Raw genomic sequence first — 25,775 nt, 5'->3', positions numbered from 1 at the left:
CTGAGGTCATGTTTAAAATGTTGTCGTTTGGCATTGAAAGGGAGTGTAAGTGATATGTTTTTTTGTATAAAATAAAATAAAATAATCATTGCCATATAGCGTGTTTGTTCAGTAACAGGGGTCCCCCTGTCTCTCCAGCTCTTTAGTAAACAGAAAATACATTTTCAGGTCGGGATACCAACTTTAACCAATCCGGACAGAGAACCCCCTAACGATCATTTATAAGCTTACATTTTACAGTGGTCCAATTCCAATTAAGTCTGCTTTTATTATTATTATTACTATCATTTTTGTCACTTCCAATTTCACTTCTTTAGGCAAGTGATATGCTATGCTCCCCCCAGCACCCCCTCACCTGGATGAAGTTGTGTTAACCCCCCCATATACACACACACACACACACACACACACACACACACACACACACACACACACACACACACACACTCATGCGCGTGTGTGTGGCGCACGTGCATGCTCATGCACACAGCCACACACACGTGCACATTGTCAGAGTGTGTAGAAGACATTGCTTTCCTTCTAAAAACCTTTAAGAATTTCAAACATTTAGAATTATAGTTACCACCAGTTTTTATTGTCTTTTAATGTGGTGTCTTTTACTGTTGTGTATTTGTTTTATCTTCTTGTTTATACTGACATTTACAAAATGATTTTCCCTTGTGGGTAATGACGGACATCTAATCTAATCCTATAGGTTCTCTCTCCTGCTAACATCAAATCGATATCCCAGCCTGAAAATTCATTTTCTGTTTACTAAAGAGCTGGAGAGACGGGGAGACCTCTGTTATTGAACAAACACTCTATGGCAATGATTATTATCGGCATACAGAGCTATTGTAACAATTATTTTAACAAAGCAATATCATACCACCTTTAAGCAAAGTCTTGGGGTAAACTTATATTCACTTCAGGACGTATCAGTGTACCACTAAGTAAGTTGGTCGTACCTACTTACTACCACTACATTCTGTTAAAAAACAACAACAATAATGAGCACTACTGTCTTGTCCATACGCATGTGAAATTCACTTTTTTCCCCAAATAAAAGTACTTGGCTGACATGTACAGTTTTTAAACCCTTTTGACAGCTACATAAAACAAAAATGTAGTTAATTCTGGTGTGCAAGGCAACATCTAGGGATGCCGCAAGATAACATTAATGTTGGATATACAGATGGCTGAGGGCACGCTTTGCTTTCATCTGCTGTTCCTAAAACCATTTTTGGCTGACGCTGTAACTCTGCACCACCGTTATTGCAACAATATGATACAGAATACAAATCGTAATCCCAAGGGCTTCTCGCAGCAACCACATTGTGACATTGTGCCTTGTGATGAATCCATGCAGTCAGCATTCAGCAGAGGTTAGTTTCACAGACAAACACTAGCTGGCGCTCATGTGTCAGTGGTCTCTGTGGTGACTCATTTGTATGGGGTAATCTAATCTTGATGTTCCATTGATACAAGTAGGCCCTTCAAAGAACCTTCTTCAAGGACTGGTAAAAAAAGAAGACATTTGATATAGAATCCATGAGTCAATACCAGAGGTGGATAGAAACGAGTTACTCTGTTACATTTACATTAACTGTAAAGTAGTGCTATTGCGACCTTATTTGACCTAGATTACCTCATTTTTAAGGGGTAATCTAATCTTGATGCTACATTGATTATTGCGACATCATTTTAACTTTTACTCGTAAGAAAAGAAATGGGAGTTTTACTCCATTACATTTGGCTACATTCTGCTATTGGATGACTACTTTCTTCACTTCTACTTGAGTCAGTATTTATTTTTAAAGTACTTTTACTTCAGTACAGTTTTTGTCTACTCTACCCACCTCTGCACTGAAGCTCGTACTTTGTCGTATGAAAAGTAACATGCCGATCTACAAGCTCACAACGCGGCATGACATTATAATTTAAGCATAACTCAGTGATTACACAATATTGATAAAATAACTCCACATTTACAGCCAACGGATACCTTGCCCTTTCCACTAAACGAGAAAACAATCCTATACAAAATGAACCAATAAGTTAGACATCTCGGAGGTACAATATCAAAGAGTAGTAGCGCACATCCAGCCTCTTGAAGGCAGGTGCTGGCCCCAAAGTGAACTGAGATCAATCTGAGTTACACTCTGTAACTGCAAGATTCTTACACCTTGGGAGATACAGTTAGCTGCAAGTTTTCTTTTTTTCTTCTTACCTTTGTATTGATAGAGCGTGCTGCTGACTCCAGCCAGCAGGGACAGCGTAATGAGGTCACCAAGGCTGGCAGCGATGGGCGTGGCAACGTTGTCAGGGTTTATCCCCACCTTCCTGGAACCAATGATCACACCGATCATCACCAGACCTAGATAGACAGACATATAGACAGATATATAGACAGACAGACAGACAGACAGATAGAAAGACAGATATATAGACAGATATATGGGCATATACAATACAGACAGACAGACAGACAGACAGACAGACAGACAGACAGACAGACAGACAGACAGACAGACAGACAGACAGGCAGACAGACAGACAGACAGACAGACAGACAGGCAGACAGACAGACAGACAGACAGACAGACAGACAGGCAGACAGGCAGACAGACAGACAGACAGACAGACAGACAGGCAGACAGGCAGACAGGCAGACAGACAGACAGACAGACAGACAGACAGACAGACAGGCAGACAGACAGGCAGACAGACAGACAGACAGACAGACAGACAGACAGACAGACAGACAGGCAGACAGACAGACAGACAGACAGACAGACAGACAGACAGACAGACAGACAGGCAGACAGACAGACAGACAGACAGACAGACAGACAGACAGACAGACAGACAGACAGACAGACAAATACTGTAGATAGATATACTGTAAAGTATAGCACTTTACCATGGATTGTATTCCTAAGGCTAAAGGTCATTACACACCGGCGATTATGCGAATATACGCAAAATTCGGACTCGTTCCGAATAATTAAAAGACGATTTTTCGCTTCGCTTTTTCGCTTTTTCGCTCCATGGAAGCTTGCATTGACTTTATAAGATTTTTAAAAAAAATACGTATTATTCGCATGAAAAAATCACCCCCGGTGTGTAAGGAGCTATAAGAAGAAATTTCTCAAACTGTACTCATGCTGACATTCTGCACGGTCAGTGTTGACGTCAGCCCACTTTCATTTCTTCAGCCACTGAGGCCTCGTGAAATGTGTGGGATTATTTAGCAATTATGCATGAGGAAGAGAAATGTGGGACAGCATGTCTGAGTAGGTCAGTGTGCTAAAGTTGGTCTTTTGCAGAAACACGTTCATTGTAGATTTAGGTGAACAGAGTCAATGTAGGACATGAGATTACGTGACAGAGGCACGTTGGTTGCATTCATGTCGACATGAACATTTACAAAGTGGTAGTTATGAAATCATGCAATACAAATCCCCTGACTTCAGCAGAGCCCCAGACACAGTACCATAAAGTCACCTTTTTTTGTTTCACTCAGTTTTATAGATTCTGTGCAGTATGTGGTCGTTTTATGACAAAACTTCTGGCTCCAACATAGTCAGACATTCAGTGTTATTCAGCAGGAGCTATGCAATAGAGCACTGGTTCTCAAACGTGGTGTCCGTGGACCCCCAGAAGTCCTTGAGTGTGTTCCAAGGGGCATTTAGGAACCAAATGGACCCTTAACCCATTAAGACCTGAAGCCGATTCTACAAATGTCTTCTAAATCCCAACAGTATTCTGAAAAACATATGTTTCTAGATCAGTGGTGCTAAAACTTTTTCATGTCAAGGACCCCCAAAATTATTGTATTTGGCCGCGGACCCCCATCTCAAAATATTTTGTTCCAGGGACCCCCAGAAGCAAAGATTTGAGTTAAAAGTGCTTTTTTTAAAAATCCAAAAATAGCAGATCTACAAGCTCGTAGCGCGGCACTCGGTGCCGCGCTATGAGCTTGTATATCTGCTATTTTTGAATAGCCAAAGTGTAAAATAATGCGTTTTAGCTCAAATAAAAAAATTCAGACGTTCCAGGTCTTAAGGGTCTGTAAGTCAGAGCGCTCATAACACAACGCTGGGGGTCCCCTGGACCCCCACTTTGAGAACCACTGCGGTAGAGAGACTTGCCTAGGGAGAGAGCAGCGACGAAGGCGGTGATGATGCTGCTGGCACACAGGACGGCTGCCTGGTCTAGCTCCACCCCTCCCCTGGACACCGCCCCCAGACACACCGCCGCTACCGCCGCCAGGAAGCCCACCACGGTGGCCTGGACCTGGATGGAGAGACACAGGCTGGGGGTTCACATCCATGTACTTTATTTACAGCAGGGGTCTTCAATGTTTTTTCAGGCCAAGGAGCCCCTAGCCGAGAGACGAAGCAGGGACCCCCCTCTATATTGGATAAAATTGTGTTGCAGATTTGTGTTGAGATAAAAAAAATTACTTGGTCTGCTCTTTCCAAAAATAGCCGATCTGCAAGCTCACAACGCCTCGCAGTGCGAGGCGTTGTGAGCTTGTAGATCGGCTATTTTTGGCTGAAGTTCTCCTCGGAAAAGGGATGCTAGGGTTCAAGTGGTTAATGTAAAAAGAATAACATATCACACAAAGATTTGGCGCTAGGGGTCTTGGACCTCCTGTTGAAGACCCCTGCTTTACAGTATATCTCTGCTGTCCGGCAGGAACCAGCTCAAAAATGTAAAATTTTCAGGAAATGAAAAGAACAAAACAAAACAAAAATGGAGTTAGGAGGTTTTGTTCATCATTGATAAGAACAGCTGAATGGACCTCCAAGCTCACAATGAGGTTGGAGGTCAAAAGGGGGTGGAGCCTGGAGTCAGCAAAATCAGCTAACTCCACCCCCCTTTGCTGGAGTTAGCTGGTTTAGCAGAACGTTTGAAGATCCAATGGAGTTAGCTGCTTTTGTCAAAAGCACTTTTTAATACTTTTCATTGGTTCAATATTTTTTTTACCAACACACAGACGTAAAGAGTGTTCAATAGCACTGATTTATGGGGGAAAAAATGCAAAAGCGGAAAAATTGAGTTAGCTAGTTCCTGCCGGACAGCAACGATATGCAAAGTATTATGTTCCACAAATTAATGTTCACCTAATATGAAGCTAAACAGAAATTTAGACAGTCTTAGAAGTTGGGGGGGGGGGGTTGTACTCATTTTCAGAGCTTCCAAAGTACAGACTATTGGACGGAAACGTTTGTGGAATTGTGGAAGCCAACAAGTATGCCTTGAGAGACTACTAAAAAAGAAGGAAACAAAATACTTCTGTTCCCTTCTGTTCCCATGCCACGTCATGACCATTAAAAAAATATGCTATTGCAAAGTAGCAATTTGTAGCGCCTTTCATTACATTCTGTATTACAAATGTGAATGATGTTTTGATGTACAGTATTACCTGTATTAGAGCCAGGTTACTCCACACCATGGTCCACTGCTGACCAGGGTCATCCATCTGACCCGTATTAGCCTATAAACACACACATACACTTTCAGTAAAACTGACACCCAAATCCACAGTATCCAGCAGAACAATTCATACATGCTGACTGCATGTGTACAAATGTGAAGATGCTTGGTTCTAACTTCTAAGTTGTAGTAAAACACACAAGTAACACATCACATGTTATAAGCATAATACAGTAGTTATAAGGATATACCGGTAGGTAACCACTTTAACCCTGGAGGCCAAATTTGGGGCATTTATAGGAGAAAATAAAGAAAAAACGCAGCACAGCACATTGTGAGCTTGTAGATCAGCTATTTTTTTTAATAATTTAGACATTGTTTGTGGTCAAGTGTTTGAACCACATAGGAAGCATATAGGACCACAACGGAGTCCCCAGGACCTTTTTGTGTCATCCTTTTAGCCTAAATGTCAGACTGTACATCGAGCTGTTTACATTTCTGACTAATAAAGTATTCAATCAATCAATCAATCAAAAAGCTTACAGCAGTGGACAGGCGAGCCGCCAGGGTCATCTCCAGGTTACCCTTCAGTCCCACCAGAGCAGGAACCATGATGAAGATCTCTGTTATCACCTTGAACACCTCCCAGTGCTGGAACACACACATGTACGCACACAGACACACACAGGAAATGACATCAGAATCTCACACAGAGAGACACACAGAAGAACGCTCACACACAAATAAATTACATTAGAAAAATAGACTCACACAGAGGGACATATGGGAGAACTCTTTAACACACACACACACACACACACGCACACGCGCACACACACACACGCGCGTGGCCGCGCATGTAAGTGTGCACGAATGCATGCACAGGTGCACACACACACGCGTTCTATTGACCATCATTAATCATCATCAATACCACATATTGCGATGACGCTCCTCCACAATATATGACCATATCTGTCTTTTTCCGCTTCCTGTCCCAAAGATTTCAGAGCCCTGACAACTGAAATGATAGTTGCTTTGCGTGTAGAGTTAATTTAGACAAACACAATTCACAATATAAAATAAAATGTCACTACATGAATACAATAACAGACAAAACAATTATAATATTGATATACGGCCCAGTTCTAGCAGCACTAAGGCTGCACAATTAATCACAGAAATATCAACAATGAAATGCTGACTAATGCAATTCCTAAAACAAAAAAACTTGGCTGGATTTATTTATTTATATTCTTCTAGCCATTACAGAATCCCAGGGCTAAAATGAAGTCAACTTGTAGTGTTAGTAGCTAGGGTATCTAATATTGGTGCATATGGGACGACCACAGCCATGTCACTCTGACACAGACATAACCATTAACAAACCCAATATACCCATATATAGGCATGTCACTATGACTCAGACATAACCATAAACAAACCCGATAAACCCATATATAGGCATGTCACTATGACTCAGACATAACCATAAACAAACCTGATATGCCCATATACGTATAGGCATATATGGAGATCCGGTTGTCTTGAGCCACAGATCCAACCGCTATGCCCATATATGGTCACATGCATACAGTATATGGAACCGACGGACGTTTCCGTCCAATAGTCTGTACTTTGGAAGCTCTGAAAATGTGTAGAATTTTCATTTCCCACCATTAGATCTAACCAGAGCCTTGTATTAGAGAGTTGCGTCACCTCAGGGGCAGAAAACAGCGCCGGTCACGTGGTTCATGTAAACTCAAAATAGTGACAAACGCTCATAGACTCCAGTGCATTCCGTAAACTTCCAGGTTCAGGGCTTTGTCACTATTCTACCAACAGAAGGCTCTGTAGAAGACTGGCCCGATGAAGTGAGCGGAGGTGACGCAACTCTCCTTATATGGCTCTGGATCTAACGTTATCTTCTGATCAGAACAAGAACATGCCTGCTATTGTCTCAACTGTCTGATTTATTTATACTATGTCATGCGACAGTGTCACACGGATAATCTACACGCTCACAATACCGTGACTCATTGTGAGTTTGTAGATTTATTTATTTTCTCACAAGTTAAGCCTGACCCAATAGCCTACTTTCCACATCTCCACAATTACGGGCATTGCCCGTGGACACGGATGCATGCTATACATGCTACAGTAGGTTCACAGAGTTTATCGTCTGACAAGTTCAGCCGGTCTGCGCGGGAAAAGCCTGAGGGTTCACTTTCACACTCTCGAGTAAAATGAACACTTAGGATTTTGCTGTGTGCAGTGGTGAGAAAAAGTACTCAAAGAAGTCAAAGTAAAAGTACCAATACTGCAATATAGAAATACTCTGTTACAAGTAAAAGTCCAGAATTCAAAATTGACTTGAGTAAAAGTACAAAAGTATTGGCATCAAAATGTACTTAAAGTATACCAAAAGTATAATATAATAATGTATATCGGCAAAAAAACTAAAGTTTTCAAATAATTGTACTGGAGTAAAAGTACAATATTTGCCTCTGAGATGTAGTGGAGTAGAAGTAAAAGTATAGACAATTGGAAATACTCAAGTAAACCTTTATAACTGGGGTTGAACCAGTGGTGGATTCTGGGAGGGGGGAGTTTATTTTTACACACACGGTTCTCGGGTTCTGGAATGACGGGGATCCGGCTGACAAGTGTCACACTTGCAAGGCTGTCGTCTTGGGATGTGGCCCAGATCTACTCGCTGCTGTTGTTCCCTATAGTTGGGCTGCTCTCGCGCCCTCTCCATCTCTGTCTGCATGCATCTCACCATTACACAGTATAGGCCACGGCCATGAATAATCCACGGTTATGCATTGTTTTATCCAGTGCACGTTGAGTATATGTTTAAGTCTCAGATACCATACGGAAATAGTTGGGCCACAGAAAGATAGTCCAAGGAGTTTTTTACGCCGTGGTTCTGAAAGAGGCTAGCCATCGATATGGTCTGTCTGTGTGCGCATGTCTGCGTGTCCATTTGTCTGGAGCCAATCTCACAAACTGTCCATCAGCTCCATATGTGCACACTGCCAGTGTTTTCTTTTTTTTATACATTACTATTATAACTTCATAATCAAAGTCAAAGGGGCTTGGATCGGACTGAAACCATGCCCAAATTTGGAGATGACTGATGTCACCATTGTGACAATGATGTCATCATCAATATGATGTCCAATATCTACTGCTAATGCTCCTCTTCAGACTCCCTCCCTTACTTTAAGGGAGCTGCAGTGTGTGGTGGACCTGCTTGCTTATCTTTGATCTCGGTTCGTTTTAGGGCCAGCACCTGCCTTCCTTTGATCTTGACGTATCAGTGACGTCATATCTCCAAGTTTGGCCACGGTTTCATCCGAGCCCCATTATCTCTCTATCTACAATTAGAATTTAATTAAAGAAAACATAGCTACTTCTATGGCATTGTGCAGCATGCACAAGACATTTGGCGCTGATCGGTGTGTGTGTGTGTGTGTGTGTGTGTGTGTGTGTGTGTGTGTGTGTGCGTGTGTGTGTGCGTGTGTGCATGTGCATGTGCATGTGCGTGTGCGTGTGCATGTGCGTGTGCATGTGCGTGTGCGTGTGCGTGTGCGTGTGCGTGTGCATGTGCATGTGCATGTGCATGTGCATGTGCATGTGCATGTGCATGTGCATGTGCATGTGCATGTGCATGTGCATGTGCATGTGTGTGTCTGTGTTTCCGTGGCTAATCTCACAAACCATTTGACCGATGCCAAATGTATTGTGCATCCTTCCTGTAGGCCAAAAAAGTAACTCTCCGAATACGTTGTGAAATCATAATCTCAGATCCACCGTCCCTCGTTATTTGAGCCAAGACTGACATCATCTAAATGATGTCATCAACATGACATCGGAGATCCACAGGGGAGCCACACCATTATGAGTCTTGGTTATTATCCTGATATACAAACAAGGCACAAAAGAAACTGTTTCCTAAGAAAAAGTACAAAAATTAAAATAACCTTCTGCTTAATCTCATCCAAACAGAGTAAGCATATAAGCACTGTAGGCGCTGTTATCTGCACTAGCCCATTCAATCCGGGGACACATCTCTGTCATTTTAGATTAAAAAATAGCAGATCTACAAGCTCATAGCGCGACACCGAGTGCAGCGCTATGAGCTCGTAGATCTGCTATTTTTGAAAAATCATGAAAATGTGTGCAAATCTTTGAATAAATATATTTTTAAAGCGAACATTTGTAACTCAGATCTTTGCTTCTGGGGGGTCCCTGGAACAAAATATTTGACAAATGCTTGCTTTAAAAATATATACTTAAAGATTTGCACAAGATTTAAAAAAAGATACAAGCTCATAGCGCAGCACTCAGTGCCGCGCAATGAGCTTGTATATCTGCTATTTCTGAATAGCCAAATAAATCTAAAATGACAGATGCGTTCCTGGGTGGAATGGGCTAGAAGCCAAACATAGACTATGTAGACCATCACTTATGCGTGAAATGATTCATTGAATAATCAATTAGTTAAGTGACAGACAATGAATCATGACACACTTTTGTAAATGACTCATCGGTTAAGTAATGTATTATAAACATGGTGTATAAACATGGCCAATATTACATTGGTTATTTACAACTTCACCAAAATGTGAATGCTTGTCTTTATTGTATATTATTATGTTATGTTTGGTAAGTTGTGATGACCATTAACCATCATTTTGACCAGTTACCTTATTTTACTCACATTTTATGGTCTAATTAATCACATAATTAACTGAATATGAGAGAAAATAAATGACAGATTAATCACTTATGAAATAAATATTGTTGTCTATACTTGGTACTGAGAATAAGAAAGTTTTCTCTACTACTGTGCCTACTGTGTCCTTTCTCTCTCTGCAGTGGTGGAAGAAGTACTCACATTTTTTACTCAAGTAAAAGTATTAATACCACTATGTAACACTTAAGTAAAAGTCCAGTATAAAAAAATTACTTGAGTAAAAGTACAAAAGTACAAAAGTATTGGCATCAAAATATACTTAAAGTACCAAAAGTAAAAGTACTCATTATGCAGAATGTCCCATTTAAAAAGTTCAATTAGTATAAAAATTGCAGATCGGCTATTTTCAAATAGCCAAAGTATAGTATATACAGGCCTGAAGTGGTTAATGTATGATTTGCAATAATAATCTAAATCTGCAAAGTAACTAGTAACTAAAGTTTTCAAATAATTGTAGTGGAGTAAAAGTACAATATTTGCTTCTGATATGTAGTGGAGTAGAAGTAAAAGTATTGAAAATTGCAAATAATCCAGTAAAGTAAAAAAATATACCTCAAAATCGTAGTTAAGTAGAGTACTTGAGTCATTCTCTCCCCCCCATCAACATCCCAACCTTGATTCAATCAACAGTTCAATTTCATCTTGAGGCTGCCCTCCCCCCTCCCTCCCCCCTTCTAAATGTGATTTGGAGTGACCTGGAAGAGGCCTGTGCTCTGAACACAAACAGATACAATCCTGACACTAAGTATTACGTATCTCTCTGTGTGTCTGTGTTCCATCTACTCAGCCGACAGCCGTCCACTACCTCCTCCCCTCCACTTATCCACCAATGCAACCTTGCCATCCATCTAGACACGTTCATCTATCTGCAATATAGGCATCCAGTGTGCCATTCTGCCATTGGTTATCCATGTTTATATGCAGGATGGACAGGACAGGATAGGATAGGATAGGATAGGATAGGATAGGATAGGATAGGATAGGATAGGATAGGATAGGATAGGATAACCAGTGGTGGAAAAAGTACTCAAATGTTTTACTTAAGAAAAAAGTATCAATATAAATACTCAGTAAAAGTCCGGAATTCAAAATGTACCTGAGTAAAAGTGCAAAAGCATTGGCATCAAAATGTACTTAAAGTACCAAAAGTAAAAGTACTCATTATGCAGAAAGTCCCATTTCAAGTTTTCAAATGTATAAACATCTTTTGAAAATAGCAGATCTACAAGCTCACAATGCGTCACATCGCGACGCATTGTGAGCTTGTAGATCGGCCGTAATGTATATTTTGTAATAATAATCAAAATCTACAAAGTAACTAACTAAAGTTTTCAAATAAATGTAGAGGAGTAAAAGTACAATATTTGGATCCGAGACGTAGTGGAGTAAAAGTAAAAGTATTGGAAATTGGAAATACAAATACCTCAAAATTGTACTTAAGTACAGTACTTAAGTAAATGTACTTAGTTACTTTCCACCACTGAGGATAACACTTTAATAAATTGCTTGGGGAGCAATTTTCATATCAAAGTAAAGTTTTCTTTACTTTGATATTAAATGATATTAGGCCTATATTATATTATATTATGCTATATCTTTCGCTGCATGCCATCCTTTGAAACATCAACGGTTTCCCTCAGCTGTTCGTACTTGTATAAGATCCATGACGATGCCGGCGGACACCATTCCGAGTCCCGCCACCAGGTACGGTATGATGACCTGGGAAGCGATCCGGCACGAGCTCTCCGGCAGGAAGCCGTGCTCCGAGCGCGTCAGCTTCCAGGTCACGCCGCGGAGCTTGCTGCCGTGGTAGCAGAGCTCCACTTCCAGACGAGTCACCACCATGTTGAGTGAGTGAAGTAGCGATGGAGTTCAACCAGTTTGTTAGCCCATGGCGGTCCGAGTGCAAAAGCGGTGTGTTCGGTTAAAAGCAAATATTGTTGCTGTCTCTCTCTCTGCTAGCCTCAAATCAAATCAGCTTGACTGGCTTCCTTTGACCTAAAAAAGTGAGGGAGTGAGAAGTGGATGGTCAAATTAGTGATTTTATAGATGCACCGATGCATAGATATTAGCTTTAAAAAGCAGTATCGGTCCGATATTATTTATAATTATTTTTTTGACAGATTGTGGAATCTTTCTTTTCTGTCACATTAGACCCGGAATAAAAATGGTCCTTTTGAATGAAACACTTAATTAATCTAAGATATGCATGTCTGAATAGCTTAACCTGTTTTGCACCAGCATTTGATCTATGGAGAAATAGTGGATATCAGCATCCGCCTCAAAAAAGAAAAAAATCACATTGGTGCATTACTAAATGCTTTAGGCATCCATTTAAAAACAACAGCAAATGATCCAGTAATTACTTCTTCCTTCCTCTGGTTGAAGGTCTCTGGTTAATTCAATACATGTTTTAATTAAAGGTCTTAAAAACATATATATGTGCACTTATCTTACCCCGTTGATGTCAGAGGAAACTTTAATCAAGTAATTAAAAATAAATTAATTCTAAGCTGTTATCCAATGCTGTGGTACTAGAAGTAAATTAAGTCAGAGACTGTCTCCAGGACTCAGATTTTCTTTGCATCCACTGAAAGTTGGAACAAATTCCCTGCAGAGAGCACTGAAACATGACATGTTCAGCCCTGTGGTGAGTGAGTCAGTGGGGCTGAGGTGTCCATTCGTCAGCAGTAAGCCGGGCACAAAATCATTAAACGTCTCTCCCTTATTCACAGGTCACGATGTTCCCGGCAGGTCTGATGCGCTGCCTGACTAAATGACGCCGTCAGACAAGCAGCTCTCCACGCACGTTGCTTTTTTCTCTCAGGCAAAAGGGAGCAAGAAAAACTGACGCAGATAATGCATTTTTCATATCATCATCATCGTCGTATTGAATTATGTCCTGTTTTCATTAAGTCCAGAGATGGGCCAGCTTATTTTGGAGCTCAATCGTCATTAGCATATAAATGATGTTCTTAAATGACCTGTCTCTTTAATTAAGATCGTGAGAGCCTTGGGGGGGCTTCTGGCTGCTTTACGGACAAGAGAAGAGTTCAAGTTTGTTGAGTTCGATATCCAATTAACGTAGTCCAGACTACATTCGTTTTAAGCCTCAACTCCACTTGCCCCAGTCCTGTGAAGTCGGTCTATTTCGATGTCCACTTGCTGTACAGGTCCACTGGCGTCCAACAGGCCCCGAATGTCCGTGTCTCTCTGCCCTGAGAGCGCAGACGCGAAGACACTCAAAACGTCCACGGTGTCCTGTGAGTTGAGCCGATGATGTCTGCAGCCCGTCTCGGTCACACTACTCTGCGTTGGCTGGGTGACAGACAGTCTGACGAGGAGGAGGAAGGTAAGAACGTTGTGACCCTGCGACGGCCGTAAGGGAGATCTGCTGGCAGAGTGCAGCAGCCGGCGTCCAGGAGTGGGTTTGTGTCTGCTGCTCGTGTAAGCAGCACCGGGGAGTCCTGCTCCGCTGTGACGTAGCATAAAAACAGGGAGGGCTATCCGCTACGCACCATATGCAAACTCACTGAGGAAGACCAATCTCTCTCTCCCTCTCCTTCTCCCTCTCTCTCCTTCCTCCCTCTCTCTGTCTCTCTCTCTCTTCTTCTTCTTCTGCTTCCTCTCCCTCTCTCTGTCTCTCTCTCTCTCTCGCTCTCTCTCTCTCTATCAGCTGTGTGGCAACCTCTCACTCTCCTGTTCCATGTTATCGACCCTTTTATCTTCTTTCACTCTCTCTCCATCTTGTCTTTCTCCTGCGGTCTCTTTGCTGTGTCCTGCTCTCTGCTCTCCCCCCCGCCCACAATGTTTCTCTCTCCACTCCCTCTGCTCTCTTCTCCTTTCTGTTCTGTCCATCTCTCTTCTCTCACTTCCTTCCACACACTTCCTCTCCATCTATCCCTATATTTTCTGTTCTCTCCTCTCGCTCTCTCGCTCTCTCTCTCTCTCTGTTTTCTCCCTTTCTTTCCCACTTCACCTCTCTTCCTCCCTAGCTCTCTCTCTCTCTCTCTCTCTCTCTCTCTCTCTCTCTCTCTCTCTCTCTCTCTCTCTCTCTCTCTCTCTCTCTCTCTCTCTCTCTCTCTCTCTCTCTCTCTCTCTCTCCCCATCTTTGCTCTCTCCTACCTGCTATGTTTACACTCTGGCAGGGGTGGAAAGTACCCAAGTACATGTATTCAAGTACTGTACCTTTCTCAGCCGAGCAACGAGGGCATCTATCCCCTTTACAAGACACTAAAACCTTGGGAGATGGATTGCTGGGGTGGAGCTCGGAATCAAACCCGAGAACCGTGGCGATTCTAAGGACTGAGCAGCCCAGGCACATTGTATAACAAAACTGAACAGAATGATGCTCACTGTATTATAAATAAACTATCACACTTTTCCTCACTGAGTTGAAAGAGCTGCAAAAGAATGTGCACTCTCGGCTATAATCAGAGCCATCCCTGGATATTTAAATGGAAATGTTGCATACTTTTTATCGAACAGCTGCCATTGGTCTGTTTTTAAAAAAAGGACATGACAACAAAACAAGGAATGGGCTCACTTATAGAAAGTAATTCCTGTGCGACTTGAAAGTCGTGTCATTGAAACTCCTGGAGACATACCTGGTAAATAATAACATCAGTTAAATGTTTCCCTAAGTAATTGGCAATGGGTATGAGCCAAGAGTTTGACATTGCTGTATTACCACCTTCTCTCTGTGTCCTTGTCTGTCCCCTGTGACTGGACACATGATTCCCCCTCTCCGCCGAGACATAGCTCAAATAGATAGAGTTTAAGAGAGGATGGATGAAATACTGATGAGCTGCAGATGAAAAGAGGCTGTCAGCTGTCCTTCTATAGGCATACATTGCAACGATCACTTGATACTGTGGGGTGTGTGCACTATACATCATCCGGAGGATCAGACCCTCGTCACAATGGAGTCTGCCCAGCTCCTTATCTGAGCCATCAAAGTCATCTCCAGGCTTGACTATCAACAACCTTGGTCGTCTGCCTGCATGCTCACTCACTCAAACCCTTGCCACTAATCCAGAATGTTGCAGCACGCCTGGTCTTCAACCTCCCTAAAATTTCACATCCCCCCCCCTTCTGCGTTCCCTCACTAGCTTCTGGTTACTGCCAGCACCCAGTACAAAATACCGGTGATGACCTACAAGGCAATCAAGGGCATCACCCCCTTACTGGTAAACCTGTACATTTGTTGTTACAGATATAACCGACCAATACTAGACATGCTATGGGTGTTCACTTTACTCTGCCTTTAACAATAACTAATGAACCTAAGAGAACAGTGATCTATAGAGCAGTAACACATTGGAATGGGCTCCCGCCACATACAGTATAATAAGGATAGGCATTAAATCAAGCTTCAAAAGGAAATTAAAGGAATACACTTTTCTTTTTTTTGTACATGAGGACTAATGGGGATCCGTACTAAACAATAAACAAACAATAAACACAGGACGTCAACTCACCTCTTGAGACTATCCCCTAGCACTAGCTCCTCATTCCTTATATCGCTTATTGCTGCCTATTTGTTTGATAGGTGCTAGTTATACTATGCATCAATGTGTGTTGGCTAGTTGTTCACAAGCTATGCATGTTATTTAGATATATGACTTACAGTTTTTCACAATTTTTAACACACAAAAAGCGAAAATTCTGCACAATTTGCACACCCTTCACTTCATGTACTAATCGCTCGACCCAATTTGGCACTACTTCACACTGCCTTATCTGCAATAGACTCTGACTTTCCTTCTTTACACTCTGATGTCAATTACATTATCACCTTGTGGTCCAAACACTACACACAATGTTCAGTTGTTGCACACACTTCTCACGTAAAATCTCAAAGCATCAACCTACAACACACAAATATTAAAATCTCTAAACATTCAGGTCTGGTGAGCAATTTGCACCACCGGGGCTGCTCCAGTGCCTGAGTGGTTCCAGGACCAGTACCTTCCACCTTATTCTCCTTTCCTGAATCCCGTTGAGGAGTTCTTTTCAGCTTGGAGGTGGAAGGTATATGAACGGAACCCACAGAGCCGGGTCCCACTGCTCCAGGCCATGGAGGAGGCTTGTGGCTACGTCACTGTTAGGGCTATGAATCTTCTGCTATCTCACAATTCCATTCCATTCCGATTCTTGGGGTCAAGATTCCGATTTTTTCAAAACAAACAATTCTCGATTCAAAAACTATTTTTTTCTATTCAAAAAGATTCTCGATTACAGTAAAAAAAACAATTCAGCCCATAACTTGCCACTTCTTAAAAATGTCATTATACAAAAATCTTTTTTTTTTTTAAATACATTTTTTGAAAATGAGAATTGATTCTGAATCGTCCAACATGAGAATCGCGAATCGTATTCGAATCGTTTTTTTTCAACGCTGCTTGGACAGGGAGAACATTGCCTGTGATGTGGATGAGGCCCTCTTACATGAACCGGAGGCAGAAAATATGGCCGTGTGTACCAAATGAAAACACGAGTTCCATTTTGTGAACAGTTAAGAGATTTGATGGCAAAGAGTCATCTTGCGAATGAGTGTAGGGTTTAGAATTTTGTGCGTGAGGTTTTCAGTTTTGTGTGTGCAGTTTTGAGAAAGCCGTTATTGTTTTGAGAAACGTGTGTTAACAATCGTGAAAAACTGTAAGACTTATATTTAGATAGCATGTCGTTTAGACATGGTGTCCTGGTTACTCTGTAGCACCAAATTGTTTTCTTTGCACTCTACTTATATGTGACCATTTACCCTGTCGTTAATTGACGAGGGTTCATGCCCTCTACTCTGACCTTCCACTTTGTAAATCACTCTGGATTAGGGATGGGACGATATGCCACTTTTGTTAACCACTTGAACCCCCAGCATCCCTATTCTGGGGGGAACGTTCACCAAATATAGCCGTTCTACAAGACAAAATATAGCAGATCTAGAAATGTAGAGTGAAATAAGAGCGTACCGTTTTATCAAGTATAGAGGGTTTAAAGGTTTCATGACGTTCAGTTTTACCACACATTAACACATTGACCGCCAGAGGTTAATCTCATAATGTACTCACCAGTGCCAACGTTTTATTGTTGTTTTTTGTTTTTTTCACGTCGCCACAGATCTTGTTAAAATCCTTAAGATTGAGCTGTGCACTGTTTGTAAACATCGCGGAGATCTCACTGCTTCTACCAGTGAAGACCACGTGTCAAACGGAGCCGCCATGTTTGAGTTCTGACCGTTTAAGTTAACATGGGAAATGCGAGGATGAAAAACTACATGTTTACAGGGGCTTTTACAGGGGTTATTGTGTACGACTTAGAATGGAGGCAGACGGGAAACAAAAAACGTGATCGCACTTCCGGTCGAGATCGGGTGGTGTTACACTGAAAATGGTCCCCCTAGAAAATTAAAAAAAAAGGAAAAAGCACCACAGCCCGTAGGCTACGGGATTGGCGCTTAACCGTTGGATTTAACGGCCCGTAGAACTACGGGCCCGGCGGTAAATGTGTTAAAAGTCTTTGTCATGGTCCTTCAAACGTGTATAGAAAGTTTTCACAAAAAAATCCACTCCATTGATCCATGGCAGGTGTTTTTCTCTCACATTTCTAAAGCCTTTTCAACTGCAATGATAAAAAAAATCTTTGCCTGCGGGTGTCGCTGGTGAGGGATTTTGCCTGTCAATCATCGCCTCTGCTCCGCCCCCCCGAAGGAAAGGATAGGGGAGGGGAGGGGCGAGGAGGAGAGTGGGCGGGATTAATCGGCTGTGACCTCACTGCCGAAGGGCCAAGCTCAGATTACTTTTCAGCCTAATTATTCAGAAAACCCCAGACCACAGAAAATCCACTGAATGTTCAAAGTTCCGATTTTTGGGGTGTAATTGAGGTCATAAAACCCCCCAAAAAACATAAAAAATAAAAAAAGTGAAAATGAATGTCATAGAACCTTTAAGTGGTACTGAATTTGCAGCTTATCCTAGTGTATGACAGAGGACAATTTTGCAGTAAATTAAAATCTCTGCGATAGGATTATTGAGAGCAGATTTTTATCACGATAAACAATAATAACGATTATCGTCCGATCCCTACTCTGGATAAGAGTGTCTGATAATGCCTAATAAACTGTTGTATTGCGGGTCACAGGATGATAGGCGCATGTTAAGAGAGAGAGAGAGAGAGGGAGAGAGAGAGAGAGGGGGAGAGAGAGGGGGAGAGAGAGAGAGAGAGAGAGAGAGAGAGAGAGAGAGAGAGAGAGAGAGAGAGGAAGAGAGAGAGATATGGGAGATGTCATAAAACAGACATCATTGTGTCTAATTGGATAGGGGCCCACTGTGCAAATGAAATGCTAATGGATAATTGCTAAATGCTAATGGATAATGTTATACGGCAAAGTATAAATGATTAGGCTTGAGACACCTGAGGGCAGAGGACAAAAGTACAACCAGGCCAACAAGCTGTGAACACATACAGTGTGCGTGCGCGCGCACACACACACACACACACACACACACACACACACACACACACACACACACACACACACACACACACACACGCGCACACTTACCTGCACGGAGTCTAGCACCATGCCCGCCATCACCATGCCCATCCCTGCCAGCAGGTAGGGTAACACCACCTGTAGACAGATGGCGACGGACGACTCCTCCTCCACCGTGGCGACCGACACCTTAGGCCTCTTGTCCTCAGCCGGCTTCTTGGGGGCCGGCTGGAGAACCGGGGACAAGACGGGCTCATCCTGCCCGTCTAAAGCGTCTGCCAGGCGGGCATCGGGGCTGCCGCCACCCCCCTGGCCTTTGCCCTTCCCCTTGGGGCGAGATTTCTTGGGCTTCTTCCTTTGACGGGCTTGTGGGTCGTCACCTGGCATGGTGCTGGTGCTGGTGGAGCTGGTGGTGCTGGTGCTGGTGGTGGTAGGGGTAGGGCCGGTGGTGGCTGTGGTTCAGTCTGGCAGAAAGACACAAAGATGGCGACGCAGTAAGTGAAAGGACTGAGGGGAATACATCCAATTCTCCAATATGGAAGATATCTTACAAACGATATGAAAAAAAATCAACGTAAGATATAGATGGTTCTTGTTTTCTATGTAACTTTCATAAATGTAGAGGGAAGAAAATGGAATCATGTTCTTGGGACCCACATGGGAACAGTGTGGCTGGAGGTGTTTTGTCGTCTTGTGTCATTGAGACATTTAAGAGAAAAGTGACAGTATCCAATCCGATGTAGGCTTACATTGATCAATTCTGTAAGATTGGCGACACAGTTTTAGGTTTTATATTGTATTAATTTACCACTCCAGTATTTATATTTGAGTCTCGGAGACGAAAATCTTAAATTGCAAGTTTGATATAGGAACCAAATGAACCATACATGTCTGTAACTCGGAAAGTGTACAAATATTTGTACATTTGTAGAAACATTTATGTGCATGTTTGTAGCTACATGTACTTGCATGTTTTTTACAATTGTATGAACAAATTGAAATGGAACATATTTACACGTTCCATTTGTACACAGTGTCCCGGATAAACATTTGAAACATTTGTTCTTGAGAATCAGTGGTCTACAACGTTAATGCATGCCGTTAAAACTGCAATCCCCTTATCTCTTACTGTACACATAACGTTTTGTTGCTACTAGTGTTGAAGATGTCTTGTATATTACTGTATGTCTTTAAATGTCTCGATGAATTGAATACGCAAGACCACAATGGATATAGGCTAAGGGTTTTTTGTGTTATCCTTTTACTGTAGCATTATTGTAATCTTCACTGTACTAGGCCTATTTGCAAACTGTTAATAAAGTATTCAATCAATCAATCAAAGGAGATATTGGCCATAATGATAATGAGCTTCTGGCAGTACTATTGTCAACCAGCAGGTGTCCTACCCGACACACCAAATGTCTCAATGGAAGAGTAAGCGGACCACCTCCAACCACTGCAGATGTACTACTTTACTCTAGATGGGTTACATAACATTAACTTACATTACGTTTAATAATGTATAAGTTCCTGGTTGTATCTTTAGCAACGTGGCGTGGGCTGAAAACGTAAGACTGCAGCCAGGTCTCCGTTTCTGCACAGATGGTATTCACTGAACGCAAGCAATGCAGTCCATGGTTCTCAAAGGGGGTCCACACAGCCAGGGGTCCTTGAGGAACGGGTTCAGTTTACCACGTCAACCCTTTTATACTTTGGCTGTTCGAAAATAGACAGTCCAGCAGCTGGACTCCAGCTCACAAACGCGTCGCGATGAGACGTATTGTGAGCTTGTAGGCTACATGTCTTTTTGTGGAAATGATTGAATACGTTTTTTAAAGACTATAAACACAAATCGTCTCCTGGAACAACACGTTTTCAAATGGGATTCCGCAGCCAAATACCGGTTACCACCAGTATCATCAGCGGTCCAATTGACACGTTGTTACAATGTTACAATGTTGCATGATGTCGTTGACGTCGTTCAAAACAGGATGACAGCACCAACAGTACACATACTACAGACATATTACATTACATACATAGCCTACATACAATGCTGTTGTTGACAATCTGCTGATGCCCGGTCAGTAAACACATGGTCATTCACAACAATAATAATATGATCCAACATCTCGACTCGGAGATCTTCTACATGTCAGACAGTGCTACAGGAGGCTGCCATGGACAGACCAGAATAGTGGCGCTAGCCTACTGGCACTGTGATTGGTTTGAAACCAACAGGAGGAGGGGTGTAATAGGCAGCTCCGCCCTCTGAGGAAAGTGATTTTTTTTTAGGTATCTTTGATGTCATATCTGATAGATATGCTGACATGAGATTATGTTAAGGCAACTCCGCACCAAACAGACTCGTCCAGACTATTGCAGACTACTCCAGACTGCAACAGACTGGTATTCGGTTGGCAAAAGTTACCATTTAAGTCTGTCAGCCGACTGGCCATTCATGTGCTAATTTGACTTTTAGCGTGCCAGCGTTGCCAGGTCTGCTTATTATAAGCGACTTTGGGCTTGTTTCCCTGCAAAGCCACTTAGGGATGTTCCCAGCGTTTTTTCTTCACTGACGTGCAGTGGTGTAAAGTAACTAGTACATTTACTCAAGTACTGTACTTAAGTATAATTTTGAGGTACTTTTACTTTACTGGAGTATTTCCAATTGTCTATACTTGTACTCCACAACAATTATTTGAAATGTTTAGTTACTAGTTACTTTGCAGATATAAATCATTATGAAACATACATTAACCTCTTTTGCCCTATTTTATACCTATAAGCTATTTGAAAATAGCAGATCTACAAGCTCACAACGTGTTGCGATGCACGCGTTCTGAGCTTGTAGATCTGCTATTTTCAAACATTTTTGCACTTTTACTTTTGGTACTTTAAGTACATTTTTATACCAATACTTTAGTACTTTTACTCAAGTAAATGTTGAATTCTGGACTTTTACTTGTAACAGACTCAGAGTACATCTATTGCATTCAAGCCTGGAATTTCGTCATTTTAGGGGCAAGGCCACTTGGCCTTTGGTGTTGTAATTTTTTGGAAAGGCCCTGCCCGGTCTTCCTGCCAGGGCAGGAAGGCCATCCAAAAAAATAATAATGATTTTTAAGTCCAAAAATGATTTTTAAGTCCACGGAAATAATGCATTTAACTTGAAGGTTAAGGATCATTGTATTTTAATATATTATAAGAATAGTATAACTATCTGTGAAATATAACCCGTTTATTTCACAAAATAATGTGTTGGCAAATGACCAATATTTAGTTATATAGGTCTCAATATGTCACATTCAGCCCTGGACTTCACTGACTGAAGTAGGGGTCACATTAATCACATTAGATTCACATAATGTATTTTACCCACAATTAATTTTCATTCAAATGAAATGTTAATGAACTTGCACTAATAATGACTTTAGTTGATTTTTCACTCTTTAAAATATAGTATTTCTTAATTATTAATAATTACAGCTTCTTTTTTTTCACGATTTTTTATTGTTTTTAAATAATAATAAAAAAGGAACATACAAGATTTCCACCCGACAGCCATAATATATAGCCAATATATGGTTCTGTATCAGTATATGAGTCCGTTTTTGCAGATTTCATTCTAATTGGCTACTATGCCTGCATATGAATTTCATGAGCCTGGGTAGGTCACCCTGGCTTGGCGGAGATATGCCCTGTAGCGCACACTCCGCCAGTGATGTAAAGTAACTAAGTACATTTACTCAAGTACTGTACTTAAGTACACTTTTGAGGATTTTTTACTTTACTGGAGTATTTCTAATTTTCAGTACTTTTACTTCTACTCCATACATCTCTGAGGAAAATATTCTACTTTTACACCACTACAATTATTTGAAAACTTTAGTTATTAGTTACTTTGCAGATATAAATTATTACATTATAAAACATACAGTAACCACTTTAGCTCTATTTTATACCTAGGCTATTTGAAAATAGCCGATCTACAAGCTCACAACACGTCGCGAAGCGACGCGTTGTGAGCTTGTAGATCTGCTATTTTCAAACATTTGAGTACTTTTACTTTTGGTACTTTAAGTACATTTTGATACCAATACTTTTGTACTTTTACTCAAGTACTTCTACATTGCAGTATTGATACTTTTACTTAAGTAAAACATTTGAGTACTTTTTCCACCACTGCGCTCCACACAGCAGCAGCAGGTGAAAGCAATTCACTTAAACGAGGGTTGTGTTGCACACCAAAACTGCGCGAAAGTAGGTCAAATCAATCAATCTCTCTCTCTCTCTCTCTGGGAGCAACAACGAGAAACAGTGAATGTAGGTTTTCATAGACATGGTCGCTTGTTTCTCTCACATAATCTGGCAACACCGACAGCCCTTTGTTGTCACTGCCACTGCTCTGCCAGTCGGCTAAAAAGCTGAACATGTTCGGTCGGCTCTGGGTCGGCCGAAAAGGTCCCGACGGACCCCCCGACGGACCCCTAACCGACTGGCCGACGCTTCCCGAAGCCAAATCGGCCCAAAGTCGGGCCGATTTGGATTGGTCTGGAGCCAGCTTTATACATCATTCAAAAATGATTCACAATAAAATAAACCGAGGGAGTCTGACATGACAAAGAGTAGGAGTAGAAACTGCAGCTTACATGCTCAATATTATTAACATCAGTGTGTGTGTGTGTGTGTGTGTGTGTGTGTGTGTGTGTGTGTGTGTGTGTGTGTGTGTGTGTGTGTGTGTGTGTGTGTGCGTGCGTGTAAGCTAAAAGATGGGTTTAGACACATGTATGCTCTCATTCTACAAGGTACAGTAAATCAAAACAAAAAACTATTCCCCATGGGGATCAATAAAGGTTTATCTTTTGAATAAATCACTTGTCAATTGTATTGACAAGCACAAGACATGATACAATGCAATTACAATAGCAATAGATGGTAAAATCCCCCGTGTTTATCTATTAAGTGTTTACAATTCAATTCAGAGAGATACAGAGATATAGAGCAAGAGATAGAGATACAGAGATATAGAGCAAGAGCAAGAGATACAGAAAAACAGAGAGAGAGAGAGAGAGAGAGAGAGAGAGAGAGAGAGAGAGAGAGAGAAGGCCTACTGTACAGAGCAAGTGATACAGAACGATATAGAGAGATATACAGAGAGGGGGGGGCACAACAACGGACAACAGCAACAATAATAAAATCAACGACTAAAATGACAACGATAATAGAAGCAGCTATAAGTGTCCGCAGTCATATTCCATGGAAACTCTCAACCCACAGCCAGGGCTCAGCAGTCACAAATATGTTACAAATATAGCCTAACCAAATGAACCCCTTTGTACACTGTAAGAGTTACACGTACTGTGTGTGTGTGTGTGTGTGTGTGTGTGTGTGTGTGTGTGTGTGTGTGTGTGTGTGTGTGTGTGTGTGTGTGTGTGTGTGTGTGTGTGTGTGTGTGTGTGTGTGTGTGAGTGACATTGCTCTTCACCAAAGGTTAGTCAAAGTCCTTACCTTTCCTATCAAGAGATCGTAAAGCAGATCCACTGAGGTGAACACCAGTCACCAAGTAATGTATAACTGACAAACATGTGCGAGCACCCCACACGTGCACGTGCATGCGTGCGTGCGTGTGTGTGCGTGTGTGTGTGTGTGTGTGTGTGTGTGTGTGTGTGTGTGTGTGTGTGTGTAGGGTGCTTCTGTCAATGTACATTCATAAGCTATGTGTGTATGTTCCACGTGTGCCCATGCCGTGCTCACTGAGCTATGGTGTGAATCTTTGTACTGTGTGTGTGTGTGTGTGTGTGTGTGTGTGTGTGTGTGTGTGTGTGTGTGTGTGTGTGTGTGTGTGTGTGTGTGTGTGTGTGCGAGCGTGTGTGTGAGTGGGGTCTTAAATTTCATGCCATTGGCAGATAAGGATATCCCTCCGTCTGTCTGACCTCATCTCACTCTGTCAGTTGCAGCTCGTTCACTTTACCAGTCCTGCACTTTAAAATAGGGCTTATTCTTAACCTACGGGTCCATTTGGTTACATTTGTACACTCTCAAGAGTTCCATTAACATTTACTTAACAGTCACGATTTTACTGTACACTTTCAACGTGGAATATACAGATAAGATAGCGTTCTCAAACCTTTGATGACTGTCATCAAATCAGACAATAATCATTCACGCTGCTATCCTACTGTAGCCTATGTCATCCAGTGCTGAATTTGACATTGGGGGATCACCATTAGTACAGTCGGCACATTTTACATGTCACATAATATGTGTTTCTTCTCTCCATTTTTCCCATTTTCTCCCAATTGAGTTGTTATGCCAATTCTCAGTTTATCCCCTTACTTACTCACGTAAGTCATTGCTGAGACCTACAGTTGGTCATGTGGGAGGGTGTAGACGAGCACGTGTCTCCTCCGATACACATGAAGCCACTAGCTGTTTCTTTTCACCTGAGAGTGAGGAGTTTCACCAGGAGGACGTAACAACGGTGCGGAGGAACACGTTATTCCTCCCAGTGCCACTCCCTGCCGAACAACTGGAGATCACCCCCCCCGCCCGGCTTTCCACCCACGAAAACAGCAAAAGTTTGTTCCAGCACCCAGCCAAGCCGGATGCGCCGTGGAGGATTCAAACCTCTCCTCCCCACGGTGGCGGGCAGGAACTTTACCCCTTTTGTATATTGTATTGTTTAAGCAACCACGAGGTCGGATCTTCATTCAAGGGTGTGTATTGTAATTGAGATGAATCTTATAAAGCTTCAAGAGAAGCTTTATAAGAGCAACAACGTTTCGGTCGTGTAGACCTTCCTCAGGTTTGATTCAAACAGGCTGACAACATCACTAAATATGTTACAGACAGGTACAGACAACCATTCAGAACCAATGTGTGATCATCAAAACAGGAAACAGCTTGTGCTGACAATGGTCACATGACCTTAAAGGTACAGAACACAAGCGCCGCATCATTAGCAGTACAAAATTACAATAATGCAGGGGGAAAAAGTCAACAATAAAAATACATTTGTTAAGAGACAAGTGACAACGTCACTATGTCCTACTCCCAACGTATGTCAGA

At 41.9% G+C, this 25,775-nt stretch overlaps 1 protein-coding gene across 1 annotated transcript in view; it reads right to left on the bottom strand.

The window, feature by feature from the left end:
• Nucleotides 1–24,335, bottom strand: part of LOC308096864 (solute carrier family 41 member 3-like) — a 511,014-nt gene extending 486,679 nt beyond the window's left edge. The window contains exons 1-6 of the mRNA XM_080444348.1: nt 24,216–24,335; nt 18,774–19,168; nt 5,989–6,096; nt 5,435–5,506; nt 4,155–4,299; nt 2,231–2,377 (exon numbers count right to left, since the gene is read on the bottom strand). Coding sequence (XP_080300474.1) covers nt 2,231–2,377; nt 4,155–4,299; nt 5,435–5,506; nt 5,989–6,096; nt 18,774–19,091 — 790 coding nt within the window. The 5' untranslated portion in view covers nt 19,092–19,168; nt 24,216–24,335. The remainder of the gene's footprint in view (nt 1–2,230; nt 2,378–4,154; nt 4,300–5,434; nt 5,507–5,988; nt 6,097–18,773; nt 19,169–24,215) is intronic.
• Nucleotides 24,336–25,775: the final 1,440 nt, after the last annotated feature.

This window comes from Gymnoscopelus braueri (assembly GCF_963280865.1).
Source record: "Gymnoscopelus braueri genome assembly, chromosome: 12".
Lineage (NCBI taxonomy): Eukaryota > Metazoa > Chordata > Actinopteri > Myctophiformes > Myctophidae > Gymnoscopelus > Gymnoscopelus braueri.
Note: the sequence above shows the minus strand (reverse complement) of the source record. Positions and strands in the feature narration are given on the sequence as shown.